The following is a 27,694-nucleotide window of genomic DNA, read 5'->3' on the forward strand; positions in this document are numbered from 1 at the left end:
TTTCTTTAAAAATTCAAGTGAAACACACACAAATAAAGCCATAATAGGCTTTATTTGATTGTCACATAGGGAAGTAGTTGTCAGTTAAATGTTGTGTGTGGCCCATAAGCCACAGGATAAAAAAAAAAAAAAGCCTGTATGGCTGACGACTGTTTTGCATTCTGTTCTTCAGACAAGCTTTATTTAATATAACACAAATAAAATATCACTACAAAAATATTTCTTTTATTTCTGAGATTATGATATACTATCATCATTGCCACTTTCCTTTCCTCCCTCCAAGCCCTCCCATATACCCCTCCTTACTCTCTTTCAAATCCATAGCCTCTTTTTTATTGTTATTGCTTGCATATGTGTATATTTATATGCATACATATTCCTAATTGTAATGTGCTCACCGTCCATAATATCACTTACATGTGTGTTTTCAGGGCTATTGGGTAACCAGTTGATGTGCTCTTCTCTGAGAAAGACCACCTTGCTTTCAGTGTTCCTTAGTTGCCTTAGTTCTTTGTGTAGCATAGGGGACCTCATGGTCTTTTCTCTGTCTACTTTTGCACGTTTGTTGTTGTCTTTGTTAGCTTATATATTTTTGGGTTTTTTATCATGATGTAGCCCTGTCTATCTTGAAACTAACTATGTAGACTAAAATGGCCTTTAACTCACAGAGATCTTCTTGCCTCTACCTCCTGAGTGCTGGAATTAAAGGCATGCATCACCATGCCTAGAAAGCTTATTCTTATTCAGGCCCTTTCATGGTTATTTACTTAGCTTTCATTTTAGTTCCCAATAATTTGGTTATTATGACAACTGAGTATAATAACTAATAGAAAGCTGCCAAATGCTTCATTCCATTGAATTCCTTCATGGTGTCGTAGGTTTTCTCATGTGAGTTTCTGCATAGAAATGATCATCTTGTCCCATGATGCTTAGAAAGCTTTTTCCTGTTTTGAGTCAAATTTAGTGGTAACAGTACTATATACGTGTTGTATATTTTTAGGGTCTCCCTTTCTATCTCTAACCGTCTTGCTACCCCCATCTCTTCACACATAGTCTGTCTGTCTGTCTCTCTCTCTCTCTCTCTCTCTCTCTCTTTCTCTCTCTCTCTCTCTCTCTTACTAGACAGAAGATGACTAGTTATTTAAAGTCTGGATTAGCTGAGAGTATATTTTTTACATATATTTCAACTGATTTTTCCCTTATATAGATTGAATACATTATAGCACAGTTAATTTATTTCTTTAATTGACTTTTTAAAAATGTTTTCTCCTAATTGTTCCTTTTAGCTGTCAATTTTCTGAGGAAATGGCAAAGTAAAATAGCATTTATCTAGACTTTCTATACTGTATTAAGTATGAACAATTAGTTTGCATGAATGTTAATAATTTAAATCTAAAATTTGACTTATCTTACCTTTTGTGCTTAGTTTTTTGGGGGAATGGGGTCAGGGACAGTTGAGACAGAGCTTCTCTGTATAGCCCTGGATGTCCTGGAACTCTGTAGACCAGGCTAGTCTTGAACTCAAGAGATCTGCCTGTCTCTGCCTCCTGAGCGTTGGAATTAAAGTTGTGCACCACTATTGCTATTTGCTTAGTCTTTTTTATTATTGTTATTTTAAAATTTAATTACTAGGGAAAACAACATTCAGGAGCTGGTTCTCCCCAGCCTCACCTCTCAGGTTGGCAGACTTGCATAGCAAGCACAGTTACCTCTTTTATTCCCTGAGCCATCTGGCTCCCCAGTGCTTAGTCTTATTGAACTTGAACTCTGACCTGCTTAGACTTGAGCTCTCTAATCATTTATCTGTGATATTTCAGTGCAGCACACCATTTTGACATCAAGGGCATCTACATGTTTTTAACTTACTACCACAGCTGGAAGGATAGTGTCCTACTTCTTTTTTAATACTGAGATTGGGTGTCATTCATTAAAATAGTTATGAATAATGCCTACTGATATTTTTGCTATAGTGCACTGCATTTCTGTATAAGAGACTCTTGGTTCTATAAAAAGTTTATATTTAAGAGTTTATTAATGAGCAAGTTGCTAAACTACATTTTAATCTTAGGTGTTAAGTGTATGAAATTAAGTAGATTTTGTAATAAAGAAGAAAAGGAAGTAGACACTATCATTTTTAAACAATTAGTATATTAATATATCTCAGTGCAGATAGAATTCTTTTAAAAATTTAAAAAACATTTTATTTTGTGTTTAACGTTTTGTCTGTATGTATGTCTATGCACCACTTGCATGCCTAGTGCCTACAGAAGCCAAAAAGGATTTTTTTTTTTTTTTTTTGATTTCTGCATTTGGAGTTCCTGCTGCCAAGTCATTTATGGGCCTTAAATCTGGGTTCTCTGCAAGAACAACCAGTACACTTTAACTACTGAGCCATCTCTCTAGTCCTTAGAATTATATATGTATTTATATGTGCACGCATGTGTGTAAAAAGTTGTATCTAAATATAGAACTTTACTTTTTCAAAACTTTCTCTTTGAACTGTGCATCACCCTTCTAAACTGAGTTTGGTTCTGAGGCATGTCTCACTGTATCTGGGTAAGGTGTGTAAGCTCCCGTTGTTGGAGTTTGTAGACTTTCATGCCCGTGCTTTATACTTTGTCACATAGGACATGATCTTATTGGCCGAGTCATTAGTGTCCATTTTATATCTTGTTATAGAAAGTATCTGACTGTCAAATTCTTTGCTATTTATTAGATACTGATTTTTGTATTATGTGTGTATTTAAATAAGTTAGGTTTGCTTTAGTCAGATTTCATTATGATAATGTGCTAATGACTTAAGAAATTTTAAATCTTTTGGTGAATTATAGGCTGAATGGAGAAGAAATAGGAAAGTTTGGTAGGAACTATGCCACTGAGCATTTTTCATTGACATTCTTTTTGGAATATTTGAATTTATTATTTAATTAATGTGTGTATTTATTTTTGTGACAGAACTCAAGTGAGAACAGAGTGACCTTGAAATCACAGAGTTCTACCTGCTTCTAATTATCTGGAAGCTGGGATTAAAGGCGTGTGCCACCATGCCCAGCTATTTAAATTTAACTCACACAGAAAGACATTACAATTGTACATATTAACAAGCAATATGATTTATTTGTTTGTTTATTTGTTTATATCTTATTGAGACAGTTTCTCACTGTGTAGCCCTGGCTGTCCTTAAACTTGCTATTTGCAGCAGGCTGATCATGAACTCACAGAAATCACCTGCCTCTGCCTCTAAAATTCTGGGATTAAAGAAAGTCATGGGTGGACCAGCATGCCCTGTTGATAAGACTTTTTTGGTACATTTATCTATTGTGTGACACTTAAATCAAGTTAAACTTGCGTGCTCAAACATTTATTATCTTTGTAGTATAAAAACATTCAAATTCCTTTTTTTTTTTTTTAAGTCAAGCTTGTGTAGCCTAGGCCAGCTTAGAATTTGCTGTGTGGCTAAGGATGACTTTGAATTCTTGGTCATGCTACCGCGTGAGTGCTGGGATTTGAGGGCTGTGCCCTGTGTCTGGTTTTAGCCTGTCGTGCTAGGGATTGAGCCCGGGACTTTGTGCATGTCAGGCGAGCACTCTACCAACCACACCACATCCTGGCCTTTCGGGTTCTTTCTTTGGATTCTGTGAAGTGTGCCATATCCCACTGTGTGGTGATAGCACAGCAGACTTTCTCACTCCTGTCTTACTGTAACTTAGCACTCCTTTGCCATCTTTTCCCTCTCCTCCCTTCCTCTGTCTCTCCGCAGCCTCTAGCTACCCACTCTGTCTGCTCAGCTTGTTAATGTTCCAGATGAGTGAGAGTGTGTGGTCCCTGCCTTTCTGTTCCTGACTTACTTGGCTTAGCTTGATCCCTAATCCCAAATGATGGTCTTTCTTGTCCTATTGTATGGACGAGCACATTTTCCTTATTCGTGTGTCAGTCAGTGGATACTTAGGGGTCTTTCTGGTTTGTGGCAACTGAATAGGACTGCAGGAAACAAGAGAGTCTAAATATCTCTTGAACATACTGATGTCATGTCCTTTGTTCACCGAGGAGTAGGCCTTCTGGGCCATATGGTAGTTCTACTTTTAATGTTTTAATGATTTTTTTGCATTTTATGTATGTGTATGTGAGTGTTTATGTATGTATGTGCGTGTGTGTGGATGTATGGGCCATCGCATCCATATAGACATTAAAGGATAACTTGTAGGTCTTTTCTTTGATCATGCATGTTCTGGGGATTGAACTCAGGTCATTAGTCTTGGCAGCAAACACTTGCTAGGCCATCTTGCCAGCCCTAATTTTAATTTTGGAGGGAAATTCCATATTGGTTTCCATTATTAACTGTATTCATTACCCTTTAAATCATGTTCAAAGCTGTTACCAAAGTGACCTTTACTGAGAATTGTTTGTGGGCTGTTACTGTGGAGAGTACACACAGACCTCATCTCAGACCTTTGCGTCCTGCTTTTCTTCTCTTGGGTCTACCAGATGCTACAGAAAAATGAGATTTAACTTGTTTAAAAAAAAGCCTCTTACTGATAAAAATTACCCGATATTATTTTATAGTATAGTTGTTTTTTATCTCCCTACAGAGAACCATAGGCAAAATCGCCACATGTTTAGAATTGCGAAGTGCAGCGTTACAGGTAAGTAGAGGTGTTCTTAGCTTTCTGACATGATTGTTCTGCTGAAATAGTAGACATTCGTACTGTGTCATCTCAGGGGAGTTTACAGCCAAGGGAATTCCTCAGTAACACGCACACTCACAGGGTTTGGTTCATATGTTGTAAACTATAGCAATCAAAGATGTCGCTTTAATTTTTTTTTATTGCATTTAGCCTTAATATACTGGGAATTTAAAACAAACAAAACCCAGTTTGGAACTTTTTGTTTCCTACCTTGAAAGCAAGAAATAGATTTTGAGTCACTTTGAATTTTTGGTTTTACCACTTAAGAGACATAGGGTACAGTGAAATCTTTGTAGTAAAAAGATGTAATGTGCATATTTTAAATTTAGTCCACACAGTCCCAAGAAGAATTTAAACTGGAGGACCTGAAGAAGCTAGAACCAAGTAAGTGTTTTCTTCTGGTGCTCTTGTCATCTCTTTAGGGAAATAATTCATGGTAGATGTTAACACTGTTTAGCATAGATGGTGGTTTTCTCCTGATACCTAGCTATGTAACATCTTTTTAGTCCTTCTTAAATTCCTGCAATATTTGTAGTAGTTATAATTTGGTGTAAATATCTATTAACCTTTATTTTGTTTTGGTGGCTTTAATAAGATTGGTTTCTTTGACAGACATTTACAGCAGAGTCTAAGGAGGAAGATAAACTACAGTCAGTGATGCCAGTCAGTTTACATGGCATGAGAACTGTGGCCCATGCTGCGAGATTCTTGCTTGTGGCGTTTATTTCTTTCCTTTTCCTCTAAAACTTTCTGAAGTAAATAATTTCTTTAAATATTTTGGTGGTTAAGATGCTGCCTGAAGGCCACTACCACTCCTTTTTTTTTTTTCCTTTTTTGCTGATTCAGATGAATGTTCTCTTTCTTGAAATGTCTGCAGTATGGGCAGAGGTAAATATGACTGAGCAAACCTTAGCCAATACCAGCAAGGCAGGATTGCATGGTTTAACATGCTTTTGTAGACAGGGAAGAACAGCTTTCAGACCCATCTGTTAAGGCAGATTCTAAGTAAGGAATCAAAATCGTGGCATCTTAGAAAGAATCTTGCTTTATAGTTGAAGAGGAGATGAATCGGCTGTGTTCCACTGCAGCCCCTGGCAGCTGGCAGAGCTTGAATCATTGCAGTCCTTCTGGTGTCTCCACACCTTGTGTGAGAGGTGAAAGGACTAAAGAGATGTTCATATCAACTTCACAAGCTGCCGATTCCCTGCTCATGTGACCGAGGAAGTGGGAACGCGCTTGTAATGGAAGGACCAGGCTCCGAGGTTTGCGGCGTCTGTGCTCAGCAGGGTCAGATTTCTGTTGTTTTGCTTGGATTGGTAGAGAGAAGCAACAAAAACACAGAAACACAGATCTGCTGTGACTCTGGCTTTTCCACAATTGTTAGATGATCATATTTCATCTCTTCAGAGAAGGTTCTTCTCCATATGGCAAGAATTAGAATGAACTGTCATTTTAATAGTTTTGGTGTTTTATGTAATGCAGACATAACCTTTTTGTTACAAGAACTGTAATTTTATATTTCTAAGTAGTTCTTACCTGTTCTCAGTGAATATAGAAATGCCAATTAAATAATGTAAACATTTTTAATTTTTTCTGATCACATTTTCTATGAACTTTTATGGTTTCTTTTAAAAACGTTAACAAATACTTTATATACGTTTTTATTGGTAGCTTCAGTGAATGCTATTTAGAAACCATAAAATTCACTAATTTAGAGTTATAATTACTCATTTTTATTGTCTTGACAGTGTATTGTTGTAGTAAGGGCGGTGGGCTGCATCCCCGGCACCCGGCCGCCCGCACGGCTAGCTTTACCCGAAATAATTACACAGAAACTGTATTCTCTTAAACACCGCCTGGCCCATTAGTTTCAGTTTCTTATTGGCTAGCTCTTACATATCAGTCTAATCCATTTCTATTAATCTGTGTAGCCCACGAGGTGGCTTACCAGGAATGATCTTAACCTGCGTCTGCCTGGAGTGGGAGAATCATGGCGACTCCTTTACTCAGCTTCTTTCTCCCAGCATTCTGTTCTGTTTACTCCACCCACCTATGTTCTAACCAATAAAATGGGTCAAAGCAGTTTCTTTATTGCTTAACCAATGAAATCAACAGATTGATATATGACACTCCCACATCAGTGTATAATTTCCATAGTCAATTTCAGGGTATTTTCGCCACCCTGAAAAGAAGCTCTGTATCCACTAGCATCACTGGTTCTCTCATTCAGATTCTGACCCTCTCCAGTCACCAGGTCTAGGCAACCACTAGTTTGTCTATAAATTTGCCTAAGTCTGAACATTTTACACAAATGGAATAATATATGGTCTTCCATGACTGGCTGTGTATAAGATATTTTGGAGAAAAGCACATTGATGGCTTTAATTAAAGATTCTAACTCTGAGACTGGTGTTCTCAATGGTAGAGCACATAGCCAGCGTGTGTGAGGAGGCATCCCCAGAACCACAGGGAAACAAACAAATGCAGCAAGCTCACAGCTGCCTTCTTTCTCCCTGCATTCAGTTTAGTTTTCCTGTCTTGCTCTATTCTGCCCTGTCCTACACAAAAGTAGCTTCTTTATTAACCAATGGTAAAAAAAAAACAAAAAAACATATTTATAGCATAAAGGAATCCCACATCACTATAAACTCAGCAAATTTGTGCTGTATTCAGTAGATTTGAATGAACTGCAAGGGGATGACAAGTCCATTTTTTTGTGAGTTTGAGAGGCTGGGGATTGATTCTCAGTAAGAGAGGACACTAAAGGTGTCAGAATAGTAAAAGTTCATAAAACTGAATGGTCCTCAGCTGCTGGTGCAAGACTGTAAAACACTTAAAAAGTGAGGCCTGGAACTAGCAAGGTGGCTCAGAGTATAAAGACACTTGCCACCAATCCTGACTACTTGAGGTCAATCCTCGGGACCCACATAGTGGAAGGAAAGAACCTATTCCCAAAAGCTGTCCTCTACCGTGCATGCACACAAAATACATAAAATGTAACAAGAAGAAAAAACAGTGAGTCTTGCCTGATGGAAGCAGGCCATAGGGACATTCCTGTGGTTGGGGTGTACATAGGAGTGCATGTGCTTTCAGAGGCCACAACAGGGTCTCATCCATAGGAACTGAAGTTAGAGATGCTTGTGAACCACCCTGAGTGGGTGCTTGGAACTGAACTGTGTGGTTCTCTCAAAGAATAACACATGCTCTTAAACGCAGAGGCATCTCTCTAATCCAAGTATTTCTATTCCAAAGCACTAATACCTGAAAAAAAGAAGTGTACAAAAAGCAAAATATTTGCAGCTGTGGTGTCTTAGGGTTTTACTGCTGTACAGACCCCGTGACCATGGCAACTCTTATAAAGGAAACATTTCATTGAGGGTCTCCCTTACAGTTCAGAGGGTCAGTCCATTATCATCATGGCAGAGAACATGACGGTGTGCAGGCTGGAGGAGTAGTGAGAGTCCTACATCTTGCAGGCAACAGAAAATCTACTGAGACCCTGGGTGGTATCCTGAGCATAGGAAACCTCAAAACCTACCCCCACAGTGACACACTTCTCCAACAAGGCCAAAACTACCCTAACAAAGTCACACCTCTTAATACTGCCACTTCCTTTGGGGCCATTTTCTTTCAAACTACCACATGCATGCCTGTAATCATTCCACTTTGAAGGTGGAGGCGGGAGGATTAGGAATTAAAGTTTAACCTCAACTATGTAGTGAGCATAAGGCCAGCCTGGGCTACATTAGACCCTATGTCCTCTCATTTTCCGAAGGGAAAACATTCTTTGTAACCGATTTAGCTTTCAGTGTCTTTCACATATTTTAAAGGTTGATTTTTTTCCCCTTTTATTATTAGAAAATATGGCTTCTGTGTCAACTAATATTAATGACAGTGTCATTCTCTCTACCGTATGATTAACTGCTATTTACTGAGTTAACAGTTTACTATAATCGTAAAGTATTGACAGAGGTTTCTGTCCCGCCCAGTCCCGCAGCCATTCAGTCCCAAAGAAACACACAGAGGCCTACGCTAATTATAAACTGGTTGGCCTATTAACTCAGGCTTTCTTATTAACTAACTCTTACATCTTACATTAACCCATAATTCTTGTCTGTGTTAGCCGTGTGGCTTGGTACCTTTTTCAGTGAGACATTCTGATCTTCCTCTGCATCTGGGTGATGACTGCAGACTGAGCCTTTCCTCTTCCCAGAATTCTCCTGTTCTGGTTGCCCCACCTATACTTCCTGCCTGGCTACTAGCCAGTCAGCATTTTATTTAACCAGTACAGGTGATAAATCTTTACAGAGTACATTACCGTTGTCCCACAGCACTTCTCCCTCCTTTTTTTCCAAAACAAGAACTCTGAATCTAATTTCCTTTGTTTAGCTTTTTTCCTGACCATTATCCATAGCAATTTGTAACTAACACTCTAAACAAAGACAAACATCCACAATCCATTTTTTGGGAATATGGGTGTAGTTTTCTAGGCTACTTCCTGCTGATTGGGGTCGCTTATAATCTTTTGGGGAACTAAAGAAAATTTAAGATATGGTCAAGTCCTGACTGGAATATTCTTTGAGCTTGATCATCTCAGGCAGCAATCTTGAGGCTGTTCTTGATTTCAGAGGAAACTCCAACAGAGGTCCTCTGACATGTTGGATCATCTGGGAAATCTGCTCTCATCAGAGATTTTTCAGAGGGTCTTCCTTATTCAAACCTGATTTTTCTTAACCCAGAACAAATCCACAACCTCCCATTTCCTCTGGAAACAAAAACAAAACCTCTTCTCCAAAGTATCTTTTGACTTAAAATTTGAAGTCAAGGCACTTTCTTTTTTTTTTTTTAAGGCACTTTCAAAATATATGTTGGATTAATCTAGTAACATTTATAATCAAATGTCTTTTAGCATCTGTTGGTCCTTCCTCAGTCATCAGACAATTCAAAGACAACAACATACAGTATCCAAACTCTGTATATTTTCCATCTTCACATCACTTTATTTTATTTTATTTTTTTTAAATATTTATTTACTTATTATGTATACAATATTCTGTTTGTGTGTATGCCTGCAGGCCAGAAGAGGGCACCAGACCTCATTCCAGATGGTTGTGAGCCACCATGTGGTTGCTGGGAATTGAACTCAGGACCTTTGGAAGAGCAGGCAATGCTCTTAACCACTGAGCCATCTCTCCAGCCCCCACATCACTTTATTTTAAACTCTATTTCTTTTATTTTTAATTTTTGTTTTGATTTTTGTTTTAGAGATAGGGTTTCTCTTTGTATCTTAGGCTGTCCTGGAACTCACTCTGTCTTTGAACTCACAGAGATCCACCTGTCTCTGCCACCCAAATGCTGGGATTAAAGGTGTGTGCCACCACGCCCAAGGACTTTATTGTTTTTCTTTTTTCTCCCAAGCGTACATATATTTTTAAGCACACTGTAATGTGTTCAGAGGTTTTTTTTATCGTCTGGTTCTATCTTACTGTATATCTTTCTTTTTCTCACCACATGAGTCTTTAATTTGCTAAGCAGTATGGCTAAAATTAAAGCCATGGCTTTGACAGCTGGATCCCCCCTCCCCCATTCCTTAGCTTTCTGAGTGTCTAGCTTCATGTCAGAGGTACTGACGGGAGCCATGTTTATTACCACAACTCTATGAAGTTTTAAAGTCCCTGCCACCACCAAGAAGCATGCTGTCAGCTATTCATAAACACCATTTAAGTGTTTGGTGGTGGGACCTCTTAAAAGAGCTGCAAAGTTTTTGCAGCTAAAGCTGAGTCAGGAAGCCTCTCTTAAATTAGATGCGTTCCCCTAGCAAACAGAGTCCACCTGAGAAAATGCTGCTACCAAGAACCATGCTTAACTCTGTTCTTTTGTGTCTAGAATTGCTTCCCAAGCTCTCTCAGATTTTATGTTGATGTAGTTGGCCATATTGGCTCCATTTGTTATCCATCTTCAGAAGGGATGTTACTATGCTTTGAAAAGGCGGAACTCTTTGTGAGGCAGGAAACACTAGGATTCTAGTCAGTCACAATGGAAAGCCATGGCAAATAGTAATTCAAGCATAACAGTGCAGGTTTCTGCTTACTCTTTTTTTAAGCACTGAGACCCAAAAACAAAGAAAAATGAAAAAGACATTTATAAAATACAGATACAGCTGAGTATGGTCGTGTTCAACACTTCAAAATTTCCCCTGCATCTCATATATATTCTTTAATTTTAGTTCACTCTGTAGTCTGTAAAGGAAGTGGCATTTCCATTTTAGGACTGGAAAAACTAAGTAATTTACATGACTTTAGAATAGTTACACACTTTTGTTGTTGGAATTGCAGGGCAGACGTTTTATTTAAACCACTTTGGTCTCTGATAGTCCTTTCTTGCTTGTAAACTTTCTATTATTTGAAGAAGTCAAACCTTGCTGGATGTGGTGGGGCATGCTTGTTCAAGAGGCTGAGGTGGGTAGATTGCCATAAGTTACATAGTGAGTTCTAGGCTAGGTTGGGATATAGAGTGAAACTCTGTCTCAAAAATAGCAAGCCCCCCAAAACTCTACTTCCTTCTCTGTGCCTTTTTTGCTCTTGTTTCTCCAGTACTGGAAAGTTCCAACCCTGCAGTGACTGTGGGTGATGCCTCTATCCTGGGTCACAGCTCCAGTGTCTTCTGACAACAGTTTTGGACATTGACCCTGTGGGTTCCAGCTGCTCCACTGTTTCTGTGTGTCTGTCCTAACAGTAGCCACATTTACACATTAGCTTATCTACTATCAGCATCCATGATCTGCTTTTCTTGAGTTTGGTCTAAGGTCCAAATGGGAGTTTTGGCTGAGTGTATATCTCAACCTCCAACCTACCACAGCCAGTGTACAAGTCTAAAGACTTCACTTCAGGATGAGCTCTAGTCTGTCTAGATCTGTAGAATGTTAATGTAGGTAATAAGATTTTATTATAAGAGAGTCATCAGAAGAACAACCTTTCTGTTGCACATCTTTCCAGCTTTATGCTGTTGAGGGGACATTTACTCAGGACAGAATAGAGCAGGATGTGTTGCTCCTCCCCTGTCCTCTGTGATGCTGCCATTTAATATACATGTGTATATTATCTGGTCTGTTGGGTGACATGTTTGTTGTTTGTTTCTCATGAGTTTGGTTTAAGATCCTTCTAAGAGTTCTTGATCACGGTGTATCTAAGAGTCCTAACATTGTGGTCACTAAGTACACAGTTACTGAGAAAAAGTAAGATAGTAGGAGGATGAAGGCAAGCTAAAGAGAAAGAGTATAAACCAAAGAGAACTGTGACTTCTGACATTTTTTTCCCACACTGGATTCTATAAGTGCACATATAAGAAGTTGGGTAAAAACTGGCAATCATTGGAGCATGTCGTGCAATTGCAACCTGTGCCCTCTGGATACCCTCTTTAGAGGCTATTTGCTAAGTACCAATATGCCCTACCTCTTTCAGCTCTGAACTATGTGACTGCAAAATTAAAGGCTGAGTGTATTGAGCACTAAGTTCCAGGTGCCTTTTATGTTGTCCATTTCATGCTGTGGATTCACCTTCTTGTAATTTGCAGCTTGTTACTGGGACCCTTACATAAGGGTGGAAATGAAACACTGAATTATAGACTTAGAGTAATTCTGTAGACCCAGCAGCATTGCAGAGCATCTTCCTCCCTCTAAGCTCACATGCTCAAAGGGAGCTGTGAATGTAACCACAGGCAGGACACAGGTACTACGTGGAGTACAGAAGTCTCCATGCTGTCTGGAGACTTCTCCTTAGGATTTATTCTACTGTGTCTATGTCTGTAAATATATAGACATAAGCAGTAAATTTTATCATAAAAGGAGATGTATAACTGCCAACATAAACCATATCAGTTTGGTAACATCCTGGAGAAAACTCAAAACAGATGAAGATATGCTCCTGTATCTCTTTAATTGTCATCTTTGATGTCAGGAGGACCCTGCATCTCACCCAGGATCTTGTACACATTAGGATATGTTTTGGTGACCTAATTTTCTCAGACTTTCTGCAAACAAGTATAGTGGCTCTGGAATGATAATCTGGGAATTTGAAAATATGTTTAAATGTTCATGGTAAAATTTATTAAAAACTAGCTCTGTGAGCTAAAATTTAGTTTTTTATAGAAGAATTCATGTTTCCGCTGGGTGACGGTGGCACACGCCTTTAATTCCAGCACTCAGGAGGCAGAGGCAGACAGATCTCTGTGAGTTCGAGGCCAGCCTGGTCTACAGAACAAGTTCCTGGACAGGCTCCAAAGCTACACAGAGAAACCCTGCCTTGAAAAACTAAAAACGAAAAAAGGAAGAAGAATTCATGTTTCTTTGTCTTTTTATTGCAGTCCTGAAGAATATCCTTACATATAATAAAGAATTCCCATTTGATGTTCAGCCTATTCCATTAAGGTAAATAAGTATTTATATTCATCTTCTGCTCTTGCTGTCCTCTTTATACCCACTTTTCGGTTATGTTTGTTATTGTTTTATCCACTTTGGTATCTTTGATATGATCGACACCAACACTGGTAACAATATGTTAAACTCTTATAATACTCAGCATCCTGTGGAACAGCTGTGAGGTCTTGTTGGTGTATTAAGTATTCTAGTTCATTGTTTAGTTTTTTTTTTCTCTCTCTCTCTTCCATGTAGACGAATTTTAGCACCTGGTGAAGAAGAGAATTTGGAATTTGAAGAAGATGAAGAAGGTGGTGCTGGAGCAGGCCCTCCTGATTCTTTTTCTGCTAGAGTTCCTGGTGGGCATCCTTACACAGAACATGCACTGCTTTATCCAGTGGGATACTTGGTCTGCTAATGCAGCGTAAAACCTTTCCAGAGCCCTTGCTATAAATTGAGTTCCATGGCCAGGCCACTGTCTGTGGTTATCTCAGCACACAGTGTGAACTTCTCCAGAGCCCTTACCAACTGTAAGCTAAGTTCATTGGCTGGGCCGCTGTTTGTGGTTATCCCAGCACATAGTGTGATAGGGCCATCTGTGTTAGTGGTCCTCAGAACACATGTTAAGTGATTCACCAGGATTCACAGCTAGAAGCTATGCACGAGAACACAGGAGGAGAATTAGCCAAAGGAAAAGGCATATGGACCAAATTAGAGGAAAATGGGTACAGAGTCCAAAGCCCCTTCCCTGTGCTGCCAGCCACATAGGCAGTATTTAATCCCTACTCTATCAAGTTGTGACAGCATTGTGAAGGGTGAATGTCTACTTAGAGATTTAGCACACAGAACTGCTGTTGTTAATTGATCACAGAATCATTTTCTACCTACTATAGACCAAAATTACAGATTTCAGAAGGAAAGAGTGTTCAGCACAAGCTATACTGCTCACATAGTTCAGGTATTGTAAGATGAGCAGGACAGATAGAAATCCTCGTCAGATCTAAGATCCCTATACTGCTCACATAGTTCAGGTATTGTAAGATGAGCAGGACAGATAGAAATCCTCGTCAGATCTAAGATCCCTATACTGCTCACATAGTTCAGGTATTGTAAGATGAGCAGGACAGATAGAAATCCTCGTCAGATCTAAGATCCCTATACTGCTCACATAGTTCAGGTATTGTAAGATGAGCAGGACAGATAGAAATCCTCGTCAGATCTAAGATCCCTATACTGCTCACATAGTTCAGGTATTGTAAGATGAGCAGGACAGATAGAAATCCTCGTCAGATCTAAGATCCCTATACTGCTCACATAGTTCAGGTATTGTAAGATGAGCAGGACAGATAGAAATCCTCGTCAGATCTAAGATCCCTATACTGCTCACATAGTTCAGGTATTGTAAGATGAGCAGGACAGATAGAAATCCTCGTCAGATCTAAGATCCCAAGTGCCAACCTGTAGCCAGAGGCTTTTCTCTGTTCCACCTGGTCCCGCTGGACTGGTTTCTCTCCCACCCATTGGTCCCCTACAGCTGCTTATAAAATAATCATTCAGAGGCTTAATATTAATTATAATTGTTTGACCGATGACTCAGACTTATTATTAACTAGCTCTTACAACTTAAATTAACCCATTTCTATTAGTCTATATTTTACCACGAGGCTTGTGGCTTCCTAACTCCATCTTATTTCCCCAGTGACTTATCAATGTCTCCCTGACTCTATTCTTCTCCCTATATCTCCGCTTGGATTTCCCGCCCTGCTCTGTTCTGTCTAGCTATTGACCAAATCAACTTCTTTGTTAACCAATGGCAATAAAATATATTCACAGCATGGCCGGGCGGTGGTGGCGCACGCCTTTAATCCCTGCACTCGGGAGGCAGAGACAGGCGGATCTCTGTGAGTTCTAGGCCAGCCTGGTCTACAAGAGCTAGTGCCAGGACAGGCTCCAAAACTACAGAGAAACCCTGTCTCGGAAAACTTTAAAAAAAAATTATTATATATATATTCACAGCATACAGAGGGGTTATCCCATAGCATCAGCCACAGGCCAAGCTTTGTCTTGATTCTGCAGTATCGGCCTGTCCTGTGTTATATAATCAGTCTTTAACCAAATTGTGGTTGGTATAAGTAGGCCCAGGTGGGCAGATACTGGAGCACTACCTTCATCTAAGAGGAGTGAAGGATATAGTGAGTTGTTTTTATTTGTAGAAGAGCTTGGATGAGGATCTTTTCTCCCTGTGATTATAAATAACTTTAGGGAAATTACACATAGTAGCTGTTGCAGCTGGCAGGTCTTCTCACGTACAAGACATTATTTCTGATCTGTTTTGCTTTTGAAGACATATGATTATTTCTATATTTTTAATTTTATTATATTTATTCATTTTTCAAAAACTTTTGTGTGTTAGTGCTTTGCCTACATGTATGTATATGCACCATATGCATGCCTAGTACCTACAGAGTGCTTGCCACTAACGTTGAGTTAAGCACAATTTTCATTTTTATTTTATATATTGGATGTTTAGCCTGCAAGTTTGACTGTACACATACTGTATGCATGCAGTGCATTTGGAGTCCAGAAGAGGGCATCGGGTCTTCTGGGACTGGAGTTTCAGACAGTTGTTGAGCCATCATATGGTTGCTGAGAATCAAAGCTTGGACCTCTGGAAGATCAATCAGTGCTCTTAACCACCAAGCCATCTCTAGCCCTGCTAGTTAAGCGCATTTTTCTGTAGGCCTTTTAAAAGCACAAACGGTAAAGAAAGGGATTAAGAAATCTGATGTGGGAGATGCCATTAGAGCAGTCATTCCGGCAGCCTGAGCTGTGCTCTGCTGGACAGCAGCCGTGCTGACTGTCTTCTGGAAGAACCAATAGAGGTCTGATAGGTGTGGGAGCCTCGTGGTGCCCCTGGCGTAGGTGTGTCCATATGGTGAAATTCAGCAAGCTGCACTTAAAATTTAGGCATTTAAATGTATATTTTATGTTTCAGTGCAATGCTTTTTTTTTATAGTTATTTATTTATTATGTATACAATATTCTGTCTGTGTGTATGTCTGCAGGCCAGAAGAGGGCACCAGACCTCATTCCAGATGGTTGTGAGCCACCATGTGGTTGCTGGGAATTGAACTCAGGACCTTTGGAAGAGCAGGCAATGCTCTTAACCACTGAGCCATCTCTCCAGCCCCCCAGTGCAATGCTTTTTAAAAGAAAAGCCACTAGTAAGCTGTTTATAAGACATGAAACCAGAACTTTTTCTAATGTATTAGAGATCTCTTACAACTTAATAAGGAAAGGACATTTCAAGAGAAATGTGGGAAAAATAATTGAACACCCTCTTCAGGAAGGAGAAAATCCAAATCTATGATCTAATAGAAAGCTATGAGGCACTGTTAGCCATCAGAGACCATACAAGTTCCAGTGAGGTCAGTGCCTGCCACACCTAAGCTGATTCAAGTGAAGCATCTGAGAAACAAAGTGCCTGAGGAGCACAGCAGGACCACTCTACTGCACTGTTGGTGGCCCAGAAATGGAACATCCACGGTAGGAGCTGATGACTTAGGAATTCCTTTTCAGAGACGTTTGTATGAGACTATGTTCGCCACTGTGTGCATAGTAGTATTAAAAAATCAAAAGTTGATAACTCAGATGTCCATTAACAGAAGAATTAGGGCATAAATTTCATTATTTATCTAATAAATTTTATATAATCACATGAACCTTTTTTGTAGAAGAACTCAACTAAATATAAGTACTCCCATTTCTTTCATAAAATTTCAAAGGTATTTCTTCCCTTTCTCAAGTTTGTGTCTTAGTCCGGCGAAAAGCACTCGTTCTGAAGGTGCCTGTATTTGTGATTGGACTGTCAAGACAGTGTAGACAGTCAGGAAGGTGCCTGTATTTGTAATCAGACTGTCAAGACAGTATAGACAGTCAGGAAGGTGCCTGTATTTGTAATCAGACTGTCAAGACAGTGTAGACAGTCAGGAAGGTGCCTGTATTTGTGATCAGACTGTCAAGACAGTGTAGACAGTCAGGAAGGTGCCTGTATTTGTAATCAGACTGTCAAAGACAGTGTAGACAGTCAGGAAAGTGCCTGTATTTGTGATCAGACTGTCAAGACAGTGTAGACAGTCAGGAAGGTGCCTGTATTTGTGATCAGACTGTCAAAGACAGTGTAGACAGTCAGGAAGGTGCCTGTATTTGTGATCAGACTGTCAAGACAGTGTAGACAGTCAGGAAGGTGTCTTTATTTGTGATCGGACTGTCAAAGACAGTGTAGACAGTCAGGAAGGTGCCTGTATTTGTGATCAGACTGTCAAAGACAGTGTAGACAGTCAGGAAGGTGCCTGTATTTGTGATCAGACTGTCAAAGACAGTGTAGACAGTCAGGAAGGTGCCTGTATTTGTAATCAGACTGTCAAGACAGTGTAGACAGTCAGGAAGGTGCCTGTATTTGTAATCAGACTGTCAAGACAGTGTAGACAGTCAGGAAGGTGCCTGTATTTGTAATCAGACTGTCAAGACAGTGTAGACAGTCAGGAAGGTGCCTGTATTTGTAATCAGACTGTCAAGACAGTGTAGACAGTCAGGAAGGTGCCTGTATTTGTGATCGGACTGTCAAGACAGTGTAGACAGTCAGGAAGGTGCCTGTATTTGTGATCGGACTGTCAAGACAGTGTAGACAGTCAGGAAGGTGTCTGTATTTGTGATCGGACTGTCAAAGACAGTGTAGACAGTCAGGAAGGTGCCTGTATTTGTGATCGGACTGTCAAGACAGTGTAGACAGTCAGGAAGGTGTCTGTATTTGTGATCGGACTGTCAAAGACAGTGTAGACAGTCAGGAAGGTGTCTGTATTTGTGATCGGACTGTCAAGACAGTGTAGACAGTCAGGAAGGTGTCTGTATTTGTGATCGGACTGTCAAAGACAGTGTAGACAGTCAGGAAGGTGCCTGTATTTGTGATCGGACTGTCAAGACAGTGTAGACAGTCAGGAAGGTGTCTGTATTTGTGATCGGACTGTCAAAGACAGTGTAGACAGTCAGGAAGGTGCCTGTATTTGTGATCGGACTGTCAAGACAGTGTAGACAGTCAGGAAGGTGCCTGTATTTGTAATCAGACTGTCAAGACAGTGTAGACAGTCAGGAAGGTGCCTGTATTTGTGATCGGACTGTCAAGACAGTGTAGACAGTCAGGAAGGTGTCTGTATTTGTGATCGGACTGTCAAGACAGTGTAGACAGTCATGAATTTTTGTGTATATGTCCAGAATTTCTCCTGTCCCGTTAAGTTTTGTTAATGAAACACTGCAGTGAAGGCCATCCCCCACTCTTACTTTGTGTTGTCTTGGTATTTAAATTAGGGAGTAAGATTAGGAGCTCCCATAATCTAGCACATGGGAACTGAGGTTGGAGGATTGCCTTGAATGTGAGTCAGCCTGTGCTACATGAGATCCTGCCCCCCAAAACAAACACCAAACCCACCAAAAAATTAACACATCTTAAAACTATTATTTTTAATAGCGTTATTATAGTATTCATATAAAATTTGCCTACTATTTGTTGATTCTTGATTTATAAAGATTCTATTTAGAATTTATAAATTCTAGATTTATAAAGTGGCATCCATGACCACCTTCCATTTTACATTTTCATTGCCCCCCCCACCAGTTTCCTCACGCCTGTTCACTGTCAATCAGGTGTTCATTTTAGAAGGTACTGAATCTTGTTCTCGGATTCTTCATTGTTAAAAGTAGGGTAGCACATTGTTGAACAGAAAGGAAAGATACCAGTCAAATCCTATATAAGTGTTGTATCTGAAAGTCGTTTAACTTCTGCACACACGCTGGGTTAAAATTGATCTTTTTTTTTTTTTGAGGGTTGGGGTGCTCTTCTCTTTGAGTGGATTTTTAGGGTTTTTTTGGGGGGGGCATGGTCTGTGTGTAGTATATGCGTGCCTGGTTCATGACCTAAGTTTTGGGTACACGTGCCATGCACACAGACTTGGAGACCAGAGCAGAATGTGGAGTGTATTCAGCAGCAGCCTCTACCTTATTCCTTGAGGCAGAGTCTGAATTGGAATCTCAGCATTTGAGACTGGGACTCCTCTGCCTTTCTCCCCCGTGCTCTTAATGCTCAGGTCACAGGCAAGCGCAATCATGTCCAGCTTTTTACCAGGATGTTCCGTATTCAAAGTCAGCTAGCAGAGAAAGCACACTTACCCACTGAGCCATGTCTCTAGCCCAGTCTTTAAGTTCTAAATTGATGAATTGCTCTTTCAGTTTTATATTGCCATTTCCTCTAGTACGAACTTCTAAGAGAATACATCATGCATAATTGGATGAGGAATAGATAGGAAATTAGGCTTTAATAATCTACCTAATAATTGAATCTCTGAATATTAAACTATAAATTAGTAGTAACTGAAGGATTTTCTGGTTTACTCTCAAACTTCTCATGCTTCAGAATAACAGAAAATACTTCAAAACTGTTCTATTTTTTTCTACAAGTTCATATTGAGATATAAGGTGTATCTTTACAAGTATACTGAATATATGTATTATGTGGATTGCTGTATTATCAATTTTGTAGCAGCTTAACATGAATTTTTAATATGCTTGCCTAAATAATTCTATTTATGGTGTTTGTGAAGTAGGGAGTACAGATTTATCTTATGTATAACTAAATATGTGTTCAGAGAGAATACCACCAAGTTAGGTGTGATGACACTTGTCTATAATCTCCATACTCGGGAACCTAAGAACATCCTCAAAAACAAAAAAGGAATGATACAGTGTTTGAGAGTGGTAGAAAGCAAGATGGGCAATGCCTGCCTGGTTGCTAAGTTACAAGGAAGCCTGTGTCTCTTCTGCATGCTAAAATGGTCTCTCTGGAATTATGGGTAACCTGATTTTTACTATGGTTTCTCTGCTGCCAGGTACTTTATTGCCCCGATTGCCCTCAGAACCAGGGATGACGTTACTCACCATCAGAATTGAGAGAATCGGTCTGAAAGATGCTGGGCAGTGCATCGATCCCTACATTACAGTCAGCGTGAAGGGTGAGGAGCTCTGGGTGTGGTGTTCCCTCTGCAGATGTCATGCTGCTTTCCACGTGCAATAGTTGTCCTCAGAGCGGTGGCTCCTGAGTCTGTTGCAACTCATTGTAATTCATTTTATAATGATAGGAAATCCCTGAAATCGATCCTTACTCCTTCAGTGAACGCTCTGATAGGTTTAATAAACATATTTTTAAATGTGTAGCTTAGACTCACTTTTGCTTTTGAGCCTGTCTTTGTTTTTATGTTCCATACTCCAGACCCATCTAGGGAGCCGTGTAGCCGTGCACAGCCCCCTTAGCAGAGACAGCTTCCAGAATACAGAATTAGAAATAGTCTTCCTCTTCCACAGCAAGGTAGTTGAATGGCCCTCTGGCCCTCTGATTCCTACAGCAGGTTTCTGTAAGGTGGGTGCTGGGTGAAGGTAGAAACCAAGAGAGGGCCTGTCCATATGTCCAGACTCCGAGAGCCTTTGCAGAACAGTAAAGAAAGTTATCAGAGTTAGAAAGTGTGGTTGTCCCTGTTCCTAACAGAAAATCCACATGGTTGAATTCTTTATCGTTGCCATACCGGTCACACAGTACCTTATCCCCATACACAGTACCTTATCCCCATACACAGTACCTTATCCCCGTACACAGTACCTTATCCCCGTACACAGTACCTTATCCCCGTACACAGTACTTTATCACCATACACAGTACTTTATACTTGACATACAGTACTTTATCACCATACACAGTACTTTATACTTGACATACAGTACTTTATCATTGACATACAGTACTTTATACTTGTTAAATAATAAATATATAAACACTTATTTGTTAAATAAGCCTAATGCAGAATTTGATTAAGTGGGGTTCCTGGATCCAGGAAATTAAAGCCATACCCAGTAACTTAGTATACCATCTGGTTGTAGTAAATCAGTTACGTTTTAGGAAATATAGGCAGAATGGAAGTACTACTTAGAAAATTCTTTGCTGATGAAAGGGATGTTTTGGCAGCTCTCATGCCGGTCTGACTTGAGTACAGTACAGGAGGTCTGTCTTAATTCTAGATCTAAAGCATTTCCAGCCATGCCCTTGATCAGTGTTGCAAAATAGGGGTCAAGGGCCACATTGTAGCAAAGTATATTCAGTCCAGGTTCTTACTGCATGTAATAGAATGGCCTGTGCTCTCAGCAAACAGGAAGTTCTTTCCCCTCTTAAAGATCCAATTTGATCTCCTGCAAACTTAGTTTTCCCTTTTGTGGGTTCCCATCCTCTCAGTTCAGCTCCCCCACACAGCCGTGGAGAGCAGCAGTTCCCAAGACCCTGTTCATTCAGGGAGGCTCCTTGTGAGCCCCAGAATCCCTCCCCATCTCACCTCCACAGAAAACGGTACCCGTAATGTGATTGCCCCTAAGTGGAAACTTGTTTCTCTCTAGATTTGAATGGGATAGATTTAACTCCTGTGCAAGATACTCCTGTGGCTTCAAGAAAAGAAGATACATATATTCATTTTAATGTGGACATTGAGCTCCAGAAACACGTTGAAAAATTAACCAAAGGTTTGTGACCACAATCTTTCTTTTCCTATGAACAGCACTATTTGGGAGGGTATGCACAGTGGTCCCATCATAGCCCACATCTGGAAGAAGTCAGTGTCACCTGGTTAGTTGATTTGAAGAAGTCCAAATAGTAATGTTTTTTAAATGTTGAAATTAGGTGATGTGCTATCTGGTTGTACAATGACACTAGAATGTAATGTTCTTCAATAGTAAAATTTTAGGCCTGGGAGATGACTCAGTGGGAGAACCTGAACTAGGTCCACGGCACCTGTGTGAAAACCAGGCATGGCAGCTTGCCAATGCTAGAAGATTAAGACAGCAGAGGCTTGCTGCTCAGCCAAGGTAGTTCCACCTTCAGTAAGAAATCCTATCTCTAGCCAGGCGGTGGTGGCGCACGCCTTTAATCCTATCCCTCAGGAGGCAGAGGCAGGTGGATCTCTGTGAGTTTGAGGCCTACAAGAGCAAGTTCCAGCACAGGCTCTAAAACTACAGAGAAACCCTGTCTCAAAACACCAAAAAAGAAAAAAAAGAAGAAATCCTGTCTCTAGTGATGTGGGAAACCAGTTGAGGAATATACTGACGTTAACCTTGTGCTTGCTGCACACACACACACATGCTGTATGCACGCACTCACGCATACACATGCATGTATAGAAGTTTTTCTCTTTCTGATGAGTTGGGGAAGCTAGAACTCCTGATGATGCTCTGTTCCCTTCCTTCCACTTGGATACACTGAGTAGAAAAGTACCAGAACTTGGCAGCTCATTGGTGGGAAGGTAGGACAAGAAAGAGCCACCTTTTAGCACAGTGAAGTGCATCGCAAGCCGAGCACAAGTCTTAGCAATAAATACTTGCAGTTCCATTTGCCCCCTGACCTGTTGGTGTTCTCTACAGAGAAGCCTTCAAGTCCCTTATCTCACTTGAGGCTCAGCTGCAGTTTGAGATGCCAAGCTCTGTAGGAAGTGTGTGTTCAGTGAGTGCCTTTAAAAACAGTTCCTGCAGACTCTGTAGTGTTGACGCTTTTCAAATAAGGAAGAGATTGCAACTCCGAATGTGCCTTCCCGTTGCTTTGAGACCAGTTTGTGATGTGAAGGAAGACAGTGTAATCCTTGGGCTAATTTCTTTCCTGATGGCTGATGAATCCTTGAACTATATTCAGAACATCACTGTTCCTTTTCTCTGGTTTTGAACTTAATTTTAGTCAATATAGTTCTAAGTAATGCTAATTCCAATGAGCTCTTGTGTTTATAAGTCTTTCAGTCATCTTAGGATACCGTAATTTTACATTTTTAACAAATGTATGGGATACAGAACTCTTCATACAAGACTGCAGTAAACATTTTTGCTGTGGAAGCACATTTCACTCCTTCGGCCAATAGCCTTTAAGGTACCAGCCTGCTTGGGTGTGGTCTCTGATATTCTAAAAGCAGTTGTAAAGTGTGTGCCCGCTCCTACTTCTGGCTGCTAGACTCTGTTTGTGCAAAGGACTGTTATCTAGGATAGTGATCTGTAAGTTTTTCCCTGAAATAACCCTTTTATTATTCATAATTCTGAACTGGTGTGGGATCATTTTGTGACTTCCGTCATTACATCTTGTTTTCTGATAATGCAGATAAGTAAGAATGATAGTGAGATGTTTGGACTTAAGTTTCCAAGCATAGCTTTGCTAATGCTTTGGCTTCCTACAGTCACGATGAGAAAATGTGTTCCCTGACTGAAGGGAATGAGAAGAGTGATCTGAGAATTAGATGTTTCTCCTATTGCTGTAGGAGTAAGAAGAGATGCCACACCAGTGTGGATCTGGTAGGGTCCAATACTTAGGGAAATTGGTCCCCAGTAGCCCAACTGTTGTGATGCTCTTGTGTGAGGAAGTACAGGGTAAGTGTGCCTGTTTCCTCCCTCTCTGGATGTGTCTTGAGTGACTGGGCATTTTCGCTTGTTTTGTGAGATGCTCTGTTTGCACCCAAGTGCCAGGGCTTTTGACACATTTCAGAACATTGTTAAACTTCATCAGTTAGAAACTATATTGTCACTAAAGTAGATGTCTGTTTCAGTCTTTAAAGACAGGATCCAGTGCCCTCCCCACCCCACCCCCCACTGGTAATTTATATCCCTAATCCTAGCTGGTTTTTCCTTCAGGGTAAAGAGCTTATCCACTGGTCTTTGGAGGTGTGTAACTGTGTACCATCCTCACAAATGCTTGTTGTTGCCTTTACACCTTCCTTCCATAGCACATGTTGATGTCTACATCAGCAGTTTTGGACTCTAAAGCAGGGTTAGGTAACATATAATAGCACATGACTCTTGTTGTTTGGCTTTAGGGATTTGTTCAGGAGGAAGCAAAACTGGTTGAGCTTAAATGTTGAAAAAGGACCCTTGGCTGACAGTCTGCCTAGCACTCTACTCTGTGGACTGTGTTCCTGTTCCTGAATTTGTTTTGTTTTGAAATTTCTCTGTGGGTGGTTGGGCTGGTTAGGGTTACTATTGCTGCGATGAAGCACCATGACCAAAAAGCAAATTGGCTTTCACTTCCACATCACTGTTCATAATCAAAGGACACTAGGACAGGAACTCAAAGAGGGCAGGAACCTGGAGGCAGGAGCTGATGCAGAGGCCACGAAGAGGTGCTGCTTACTTGCTTGCTCCTCATGGCTTACTCAACTTTCTTTTTGTTTTGTTTTTTTGAGACTGGGTTTCTCTGTAGCTTTGGAGCCTGTCCTGGAACTTGCTCTTGTAGACCAGGCTAGACTCGAACTCACAGAGATCTACCTACCTCTGCCTAAGTGCTGGGAATTAAGGCGTGCGCTACCACCGCCCAGCTTCACCTTGCTTTCTTATAGAACCCAGGACCACCAGCCCAGAGATGATACCAACCACAATGGGCTGGGCCCTCCCCCAGTACAGCCTCCCCCATCAGTCACTTAACTAAGAAAATGCCTTACAGGCCTGCCTACAACCTGACTTTTTAGAGTCGTTTTCTTAATTGAGATTCTCTCTTCCAAGATGACTTTAGCTTATGTCAAGTTGACATAAAACTATCCAGCACAATGGTGTGCATGAGTTGGGGGGGGGGTCACTTGTATGCAGGTATACCAACATGTATGTACATATGAATGTTGAGCCATGGCTGTACTCTTTCTTAGTCTTTGAGACATGTTTCTCAATTGAACCCAGAGCTCACTGATACAGTATAGCTAACCAATTTGCTTCTGGAATTTTGACTCCTCCCTCCAAGTTCTGGAATTGTAGGCAGGCCACCACAGCCTCCTGTCGTTTACATGGGTTCTGAGGAATCTGGATTCCAGTTCTCACACTTGCGTGACAAGTACTTTAACCACGGAGCCATCTTAGCCTTATCCCATGTTCTTTAGTGATCTGTTCTTGAGGCAGTCTTGCTCAGGATGTTGTAGGGTCAGTTGACATCGAGAAATGTTAGAGAAGAATTTGGGATACCTCGGCACACTGTAAGGTTACTTTGTGGCTTACGTAGACCTTTTCTTGTTCATATATTTCTGGTAAGGAAAGAAAGCTAATTAACATAGCAGGTGCTGCCTATGGATTATGTGTCTTTCAATTTCACAGGTGCGGCCATCTTCTTTGAGTTCAAACATTACAAGCCTAAAAAGAGGTTTACCAGCACCAAGTGTTTTGCCTTCATGGAGATGGATGAAATTAAACCTGGGCCAATTGTAATAGAATTGTAAGTTTGGGGCATGGAAAATGGAATTTGGGGGTCAATCAGAGTATTTTAAACAATAATTTTTTTTCTGTTATGGTTCCAGATACAAGAAACCCACTGACTTTAAAAGAAAAAAATTACAGTTATTGACCAAGAAACCACTTTATCTTCATCTACATCAAACTTTGCACAAGGAATGATCCTGATACAAATAACCTGGAACTTGTGTGAATTTTACCACTCCGAAACCATCATAGCTCCGTGTAGCAATTCACTCTTCACAGGCAGGAATTGAGCCCTACCCATGCCAGCTGGCCCACAAGTCCATTGCAAAGCCGGACAAAGCCGGACCCCCAAACTCAAAAGTTCAGCACATCAGTGACCTATCCTTTGGATACAGGTTTATTGTAGATTTTGAAACATTTTTACCTTTCTATTAATTGTGCAATTGATCCTCTATTTTCTCATCACCACTACTTGCCCCTGCTTCCCAGACAGTACTGTTGTGGTCGATGTGCTGAACTTCAGACAATGCAGCAATAAGAATGTGCTAGAGTTTACATTTCTGCTCGCTTTCCCTCCAGTATGCTCTTCTGGCTTGAATGTGACACTCTGGGTTGAGGTGGGTAGAATTGCTCTGAGAGGAATTGGGCTAGCTACATTGCCCAGGAAGGTCTGTCTGGAAGCTTATAGGTACTCTTTAGAAGTGGCCTAGCCGAATGCCATAGATCTCCTGCATGGAAAGTGTGCCCTGGCCAGATGAAAATCCCACGTGGGGTGTTCCCCAGATGACCAGACTGTTTTCCTGAAGTGAGCACATGTACAGTCAGGTGGATTATCTGCTCTGCTGCTCTTCTTCCTGATAGATTCTAGGGTTAACGTTGGAGCCATCTCAGAACAACTCCAGGTCTTTAATGTGTTTACAATATCTTTTAAACTGCATCATTTAGGAAGAGTTGGGTCAGATGTTAAGATACTGCGGATAACTGCTGCTTTCCTGACAACCCATTGTGAGACCTTAAGACCGCATACCTCTCCTTAGTATGCAAAATCTGGAAAGATAGTTTATTTTTTTTAATATAGGTAGATATAATTGCCATTTATTTCCTACTTAGATATACAGTCATTCATTCCTTTTGAAAATATGCAGGTCATTAGTTTATTTTAAATTGACTATATACTTTTGATGTAACGAGGCATAAATAAGATTTTCAGAGCACATGATGTTGTTACACAGAACATTAAGATTTGTGAGGGGCTTCTGTGGGTGAGACATAGAACCCACATATTTTAATATTCACTTTTCAGTGCGCAGTGCATAAGGAGACTGCACTGTCAACACTGGACCTGTTTTTAAATTGTATAATTCCACCACACCATTCAATATATTTGCTTCTTCAAGTAAGGAATCTCAGTGATATTTTAGCCTTGCCCTTCAAGAAATCTAGTCTTCGCTTTCAGCACCTACACGGCCACAGTTGACTAGATGGATGAAAAGAATCCACAACCAAATTAATCTTGATTGGATTAATTCCAAATGCTGAAACAATCCCGTCTACAGTAGCTCTAAGGGATGTAGAATTTGCCTTAACTCATTATCCGACTCTTAAGCTTTGAGTTGTGGATCCCACGACTGTAAGCTCCTCACGGGGCAAGAGCCACATCTCTGGGACATGTGAAGGGTCTAAGGTGCTTGGCGGTACTCTGTACCTGTGGATTACTCGGTATCCTGGGCAGTACTCTGTACCAGGGGAGTACTCAGTACCCTGGGCAGTACTCTATACCTGGGGAGTAATCAGTACCCTGGGGAGTACTCAGCACCCTGGGCAGTACTCTGTACCAGGGGAGTACTCAGTACCCTGGGCAGTACTCTGTACCTGGGGAGTACTCAGTACCCGAGGTAGTACTCTGTACCCTGTGTCAGTACTGTGTACCGTGGATAGTACTCAGTACCTTCTGTCTGATGTTACTGACTAGATCTAAAAATTAACCCCATAAAACCTACTATTATTAAAATGTAGCAAAGACTATACATTGTCCTTTCTCTTTTCTTACAGACCATAAGACAAATAGCAAAGTGGTCATTTTCTGTGTTGTAGCCCCAATCCTTCACATAAGCATATTTATGTGAACTACAGAGGTGCCTGCCATCAGGGTTAAAGAGCTTTAGTGGAACATCATGTGATCAGCTCAGTTTAATTCAGACATGAAGGGCACAACCGTCATAAGCGGTTAGCACAGAGCATTCCACATTTCCCAAGTCAAGTTTCCACTGCAGTGGGAGAAACTGTCGCACAATCGCCTTTG

The 27,694-nt window shown here is 40.5% G+C and overlaps 1 protein-coding gene across 2 annotated transcripts in view; it reads left to right on the plus strand.

Annotated features, from left to right (window-relative positions):
• The window catches only part of Aida (axin interactor, dorsalization associated), a 35,689-nt gene extending 8,272 nt beyond the window's left edge, over nt 1–27,417 (plus strand). For both annotated transcript variants that reach the window (XM_041635224.1, XM_041635225.1), the window contains exons 3-10: nt 4,590–4,643; nt 5,015–5,069; nt 13,047–13,110; nt 13,354–13,457; nt 20,037–20,159; nt 21,586–21,708; nt 25,291–25,408; nt 25,491–27,417. In XM_041635224.1, coding sequence (XP_041491158.1) covers nt 4,590–4,643; nt 5,015–5,069; nt 13,047–13,110; nt 13,354–13,457; nt 20,037–20,159; nt 21,586–21,708; nt 25,291–25,408; nt 25,491–25,587 — 738 coding nt within the window. In that variant the 3' untranslated portion in view covers nt 25,588–27,417. The remainder of the gene's footprint in view (nt 1–4,589; nt 4,644–5,014; nt 5,070–13,046; nt 13,111–13,353; nt 13,458–20,036; nt 20,160–21,585; nt 21,709–25,290; nt 25,409–25,490) is intronic.
• The last annotated feature ends 277 nt before the right edge of the window (nt 27,418–27,694 follow it).

This window comes from Microtus oregoni, unplaced genomic scaffold (assembly GCF_018167655.1).
Source record: "Microtus oregoni isolate MIOR12 unplaced genomic scaffold, Mior012 000047F_ref0000412, whole genome shotgun sequence".
In the NCBI taxonomy this organism is placed as follows: Eukaryota; Metazoa; Chordata; class Mammalia; order Rodentia; family Cricetidae; genus Microtus; species Microtus oregoni.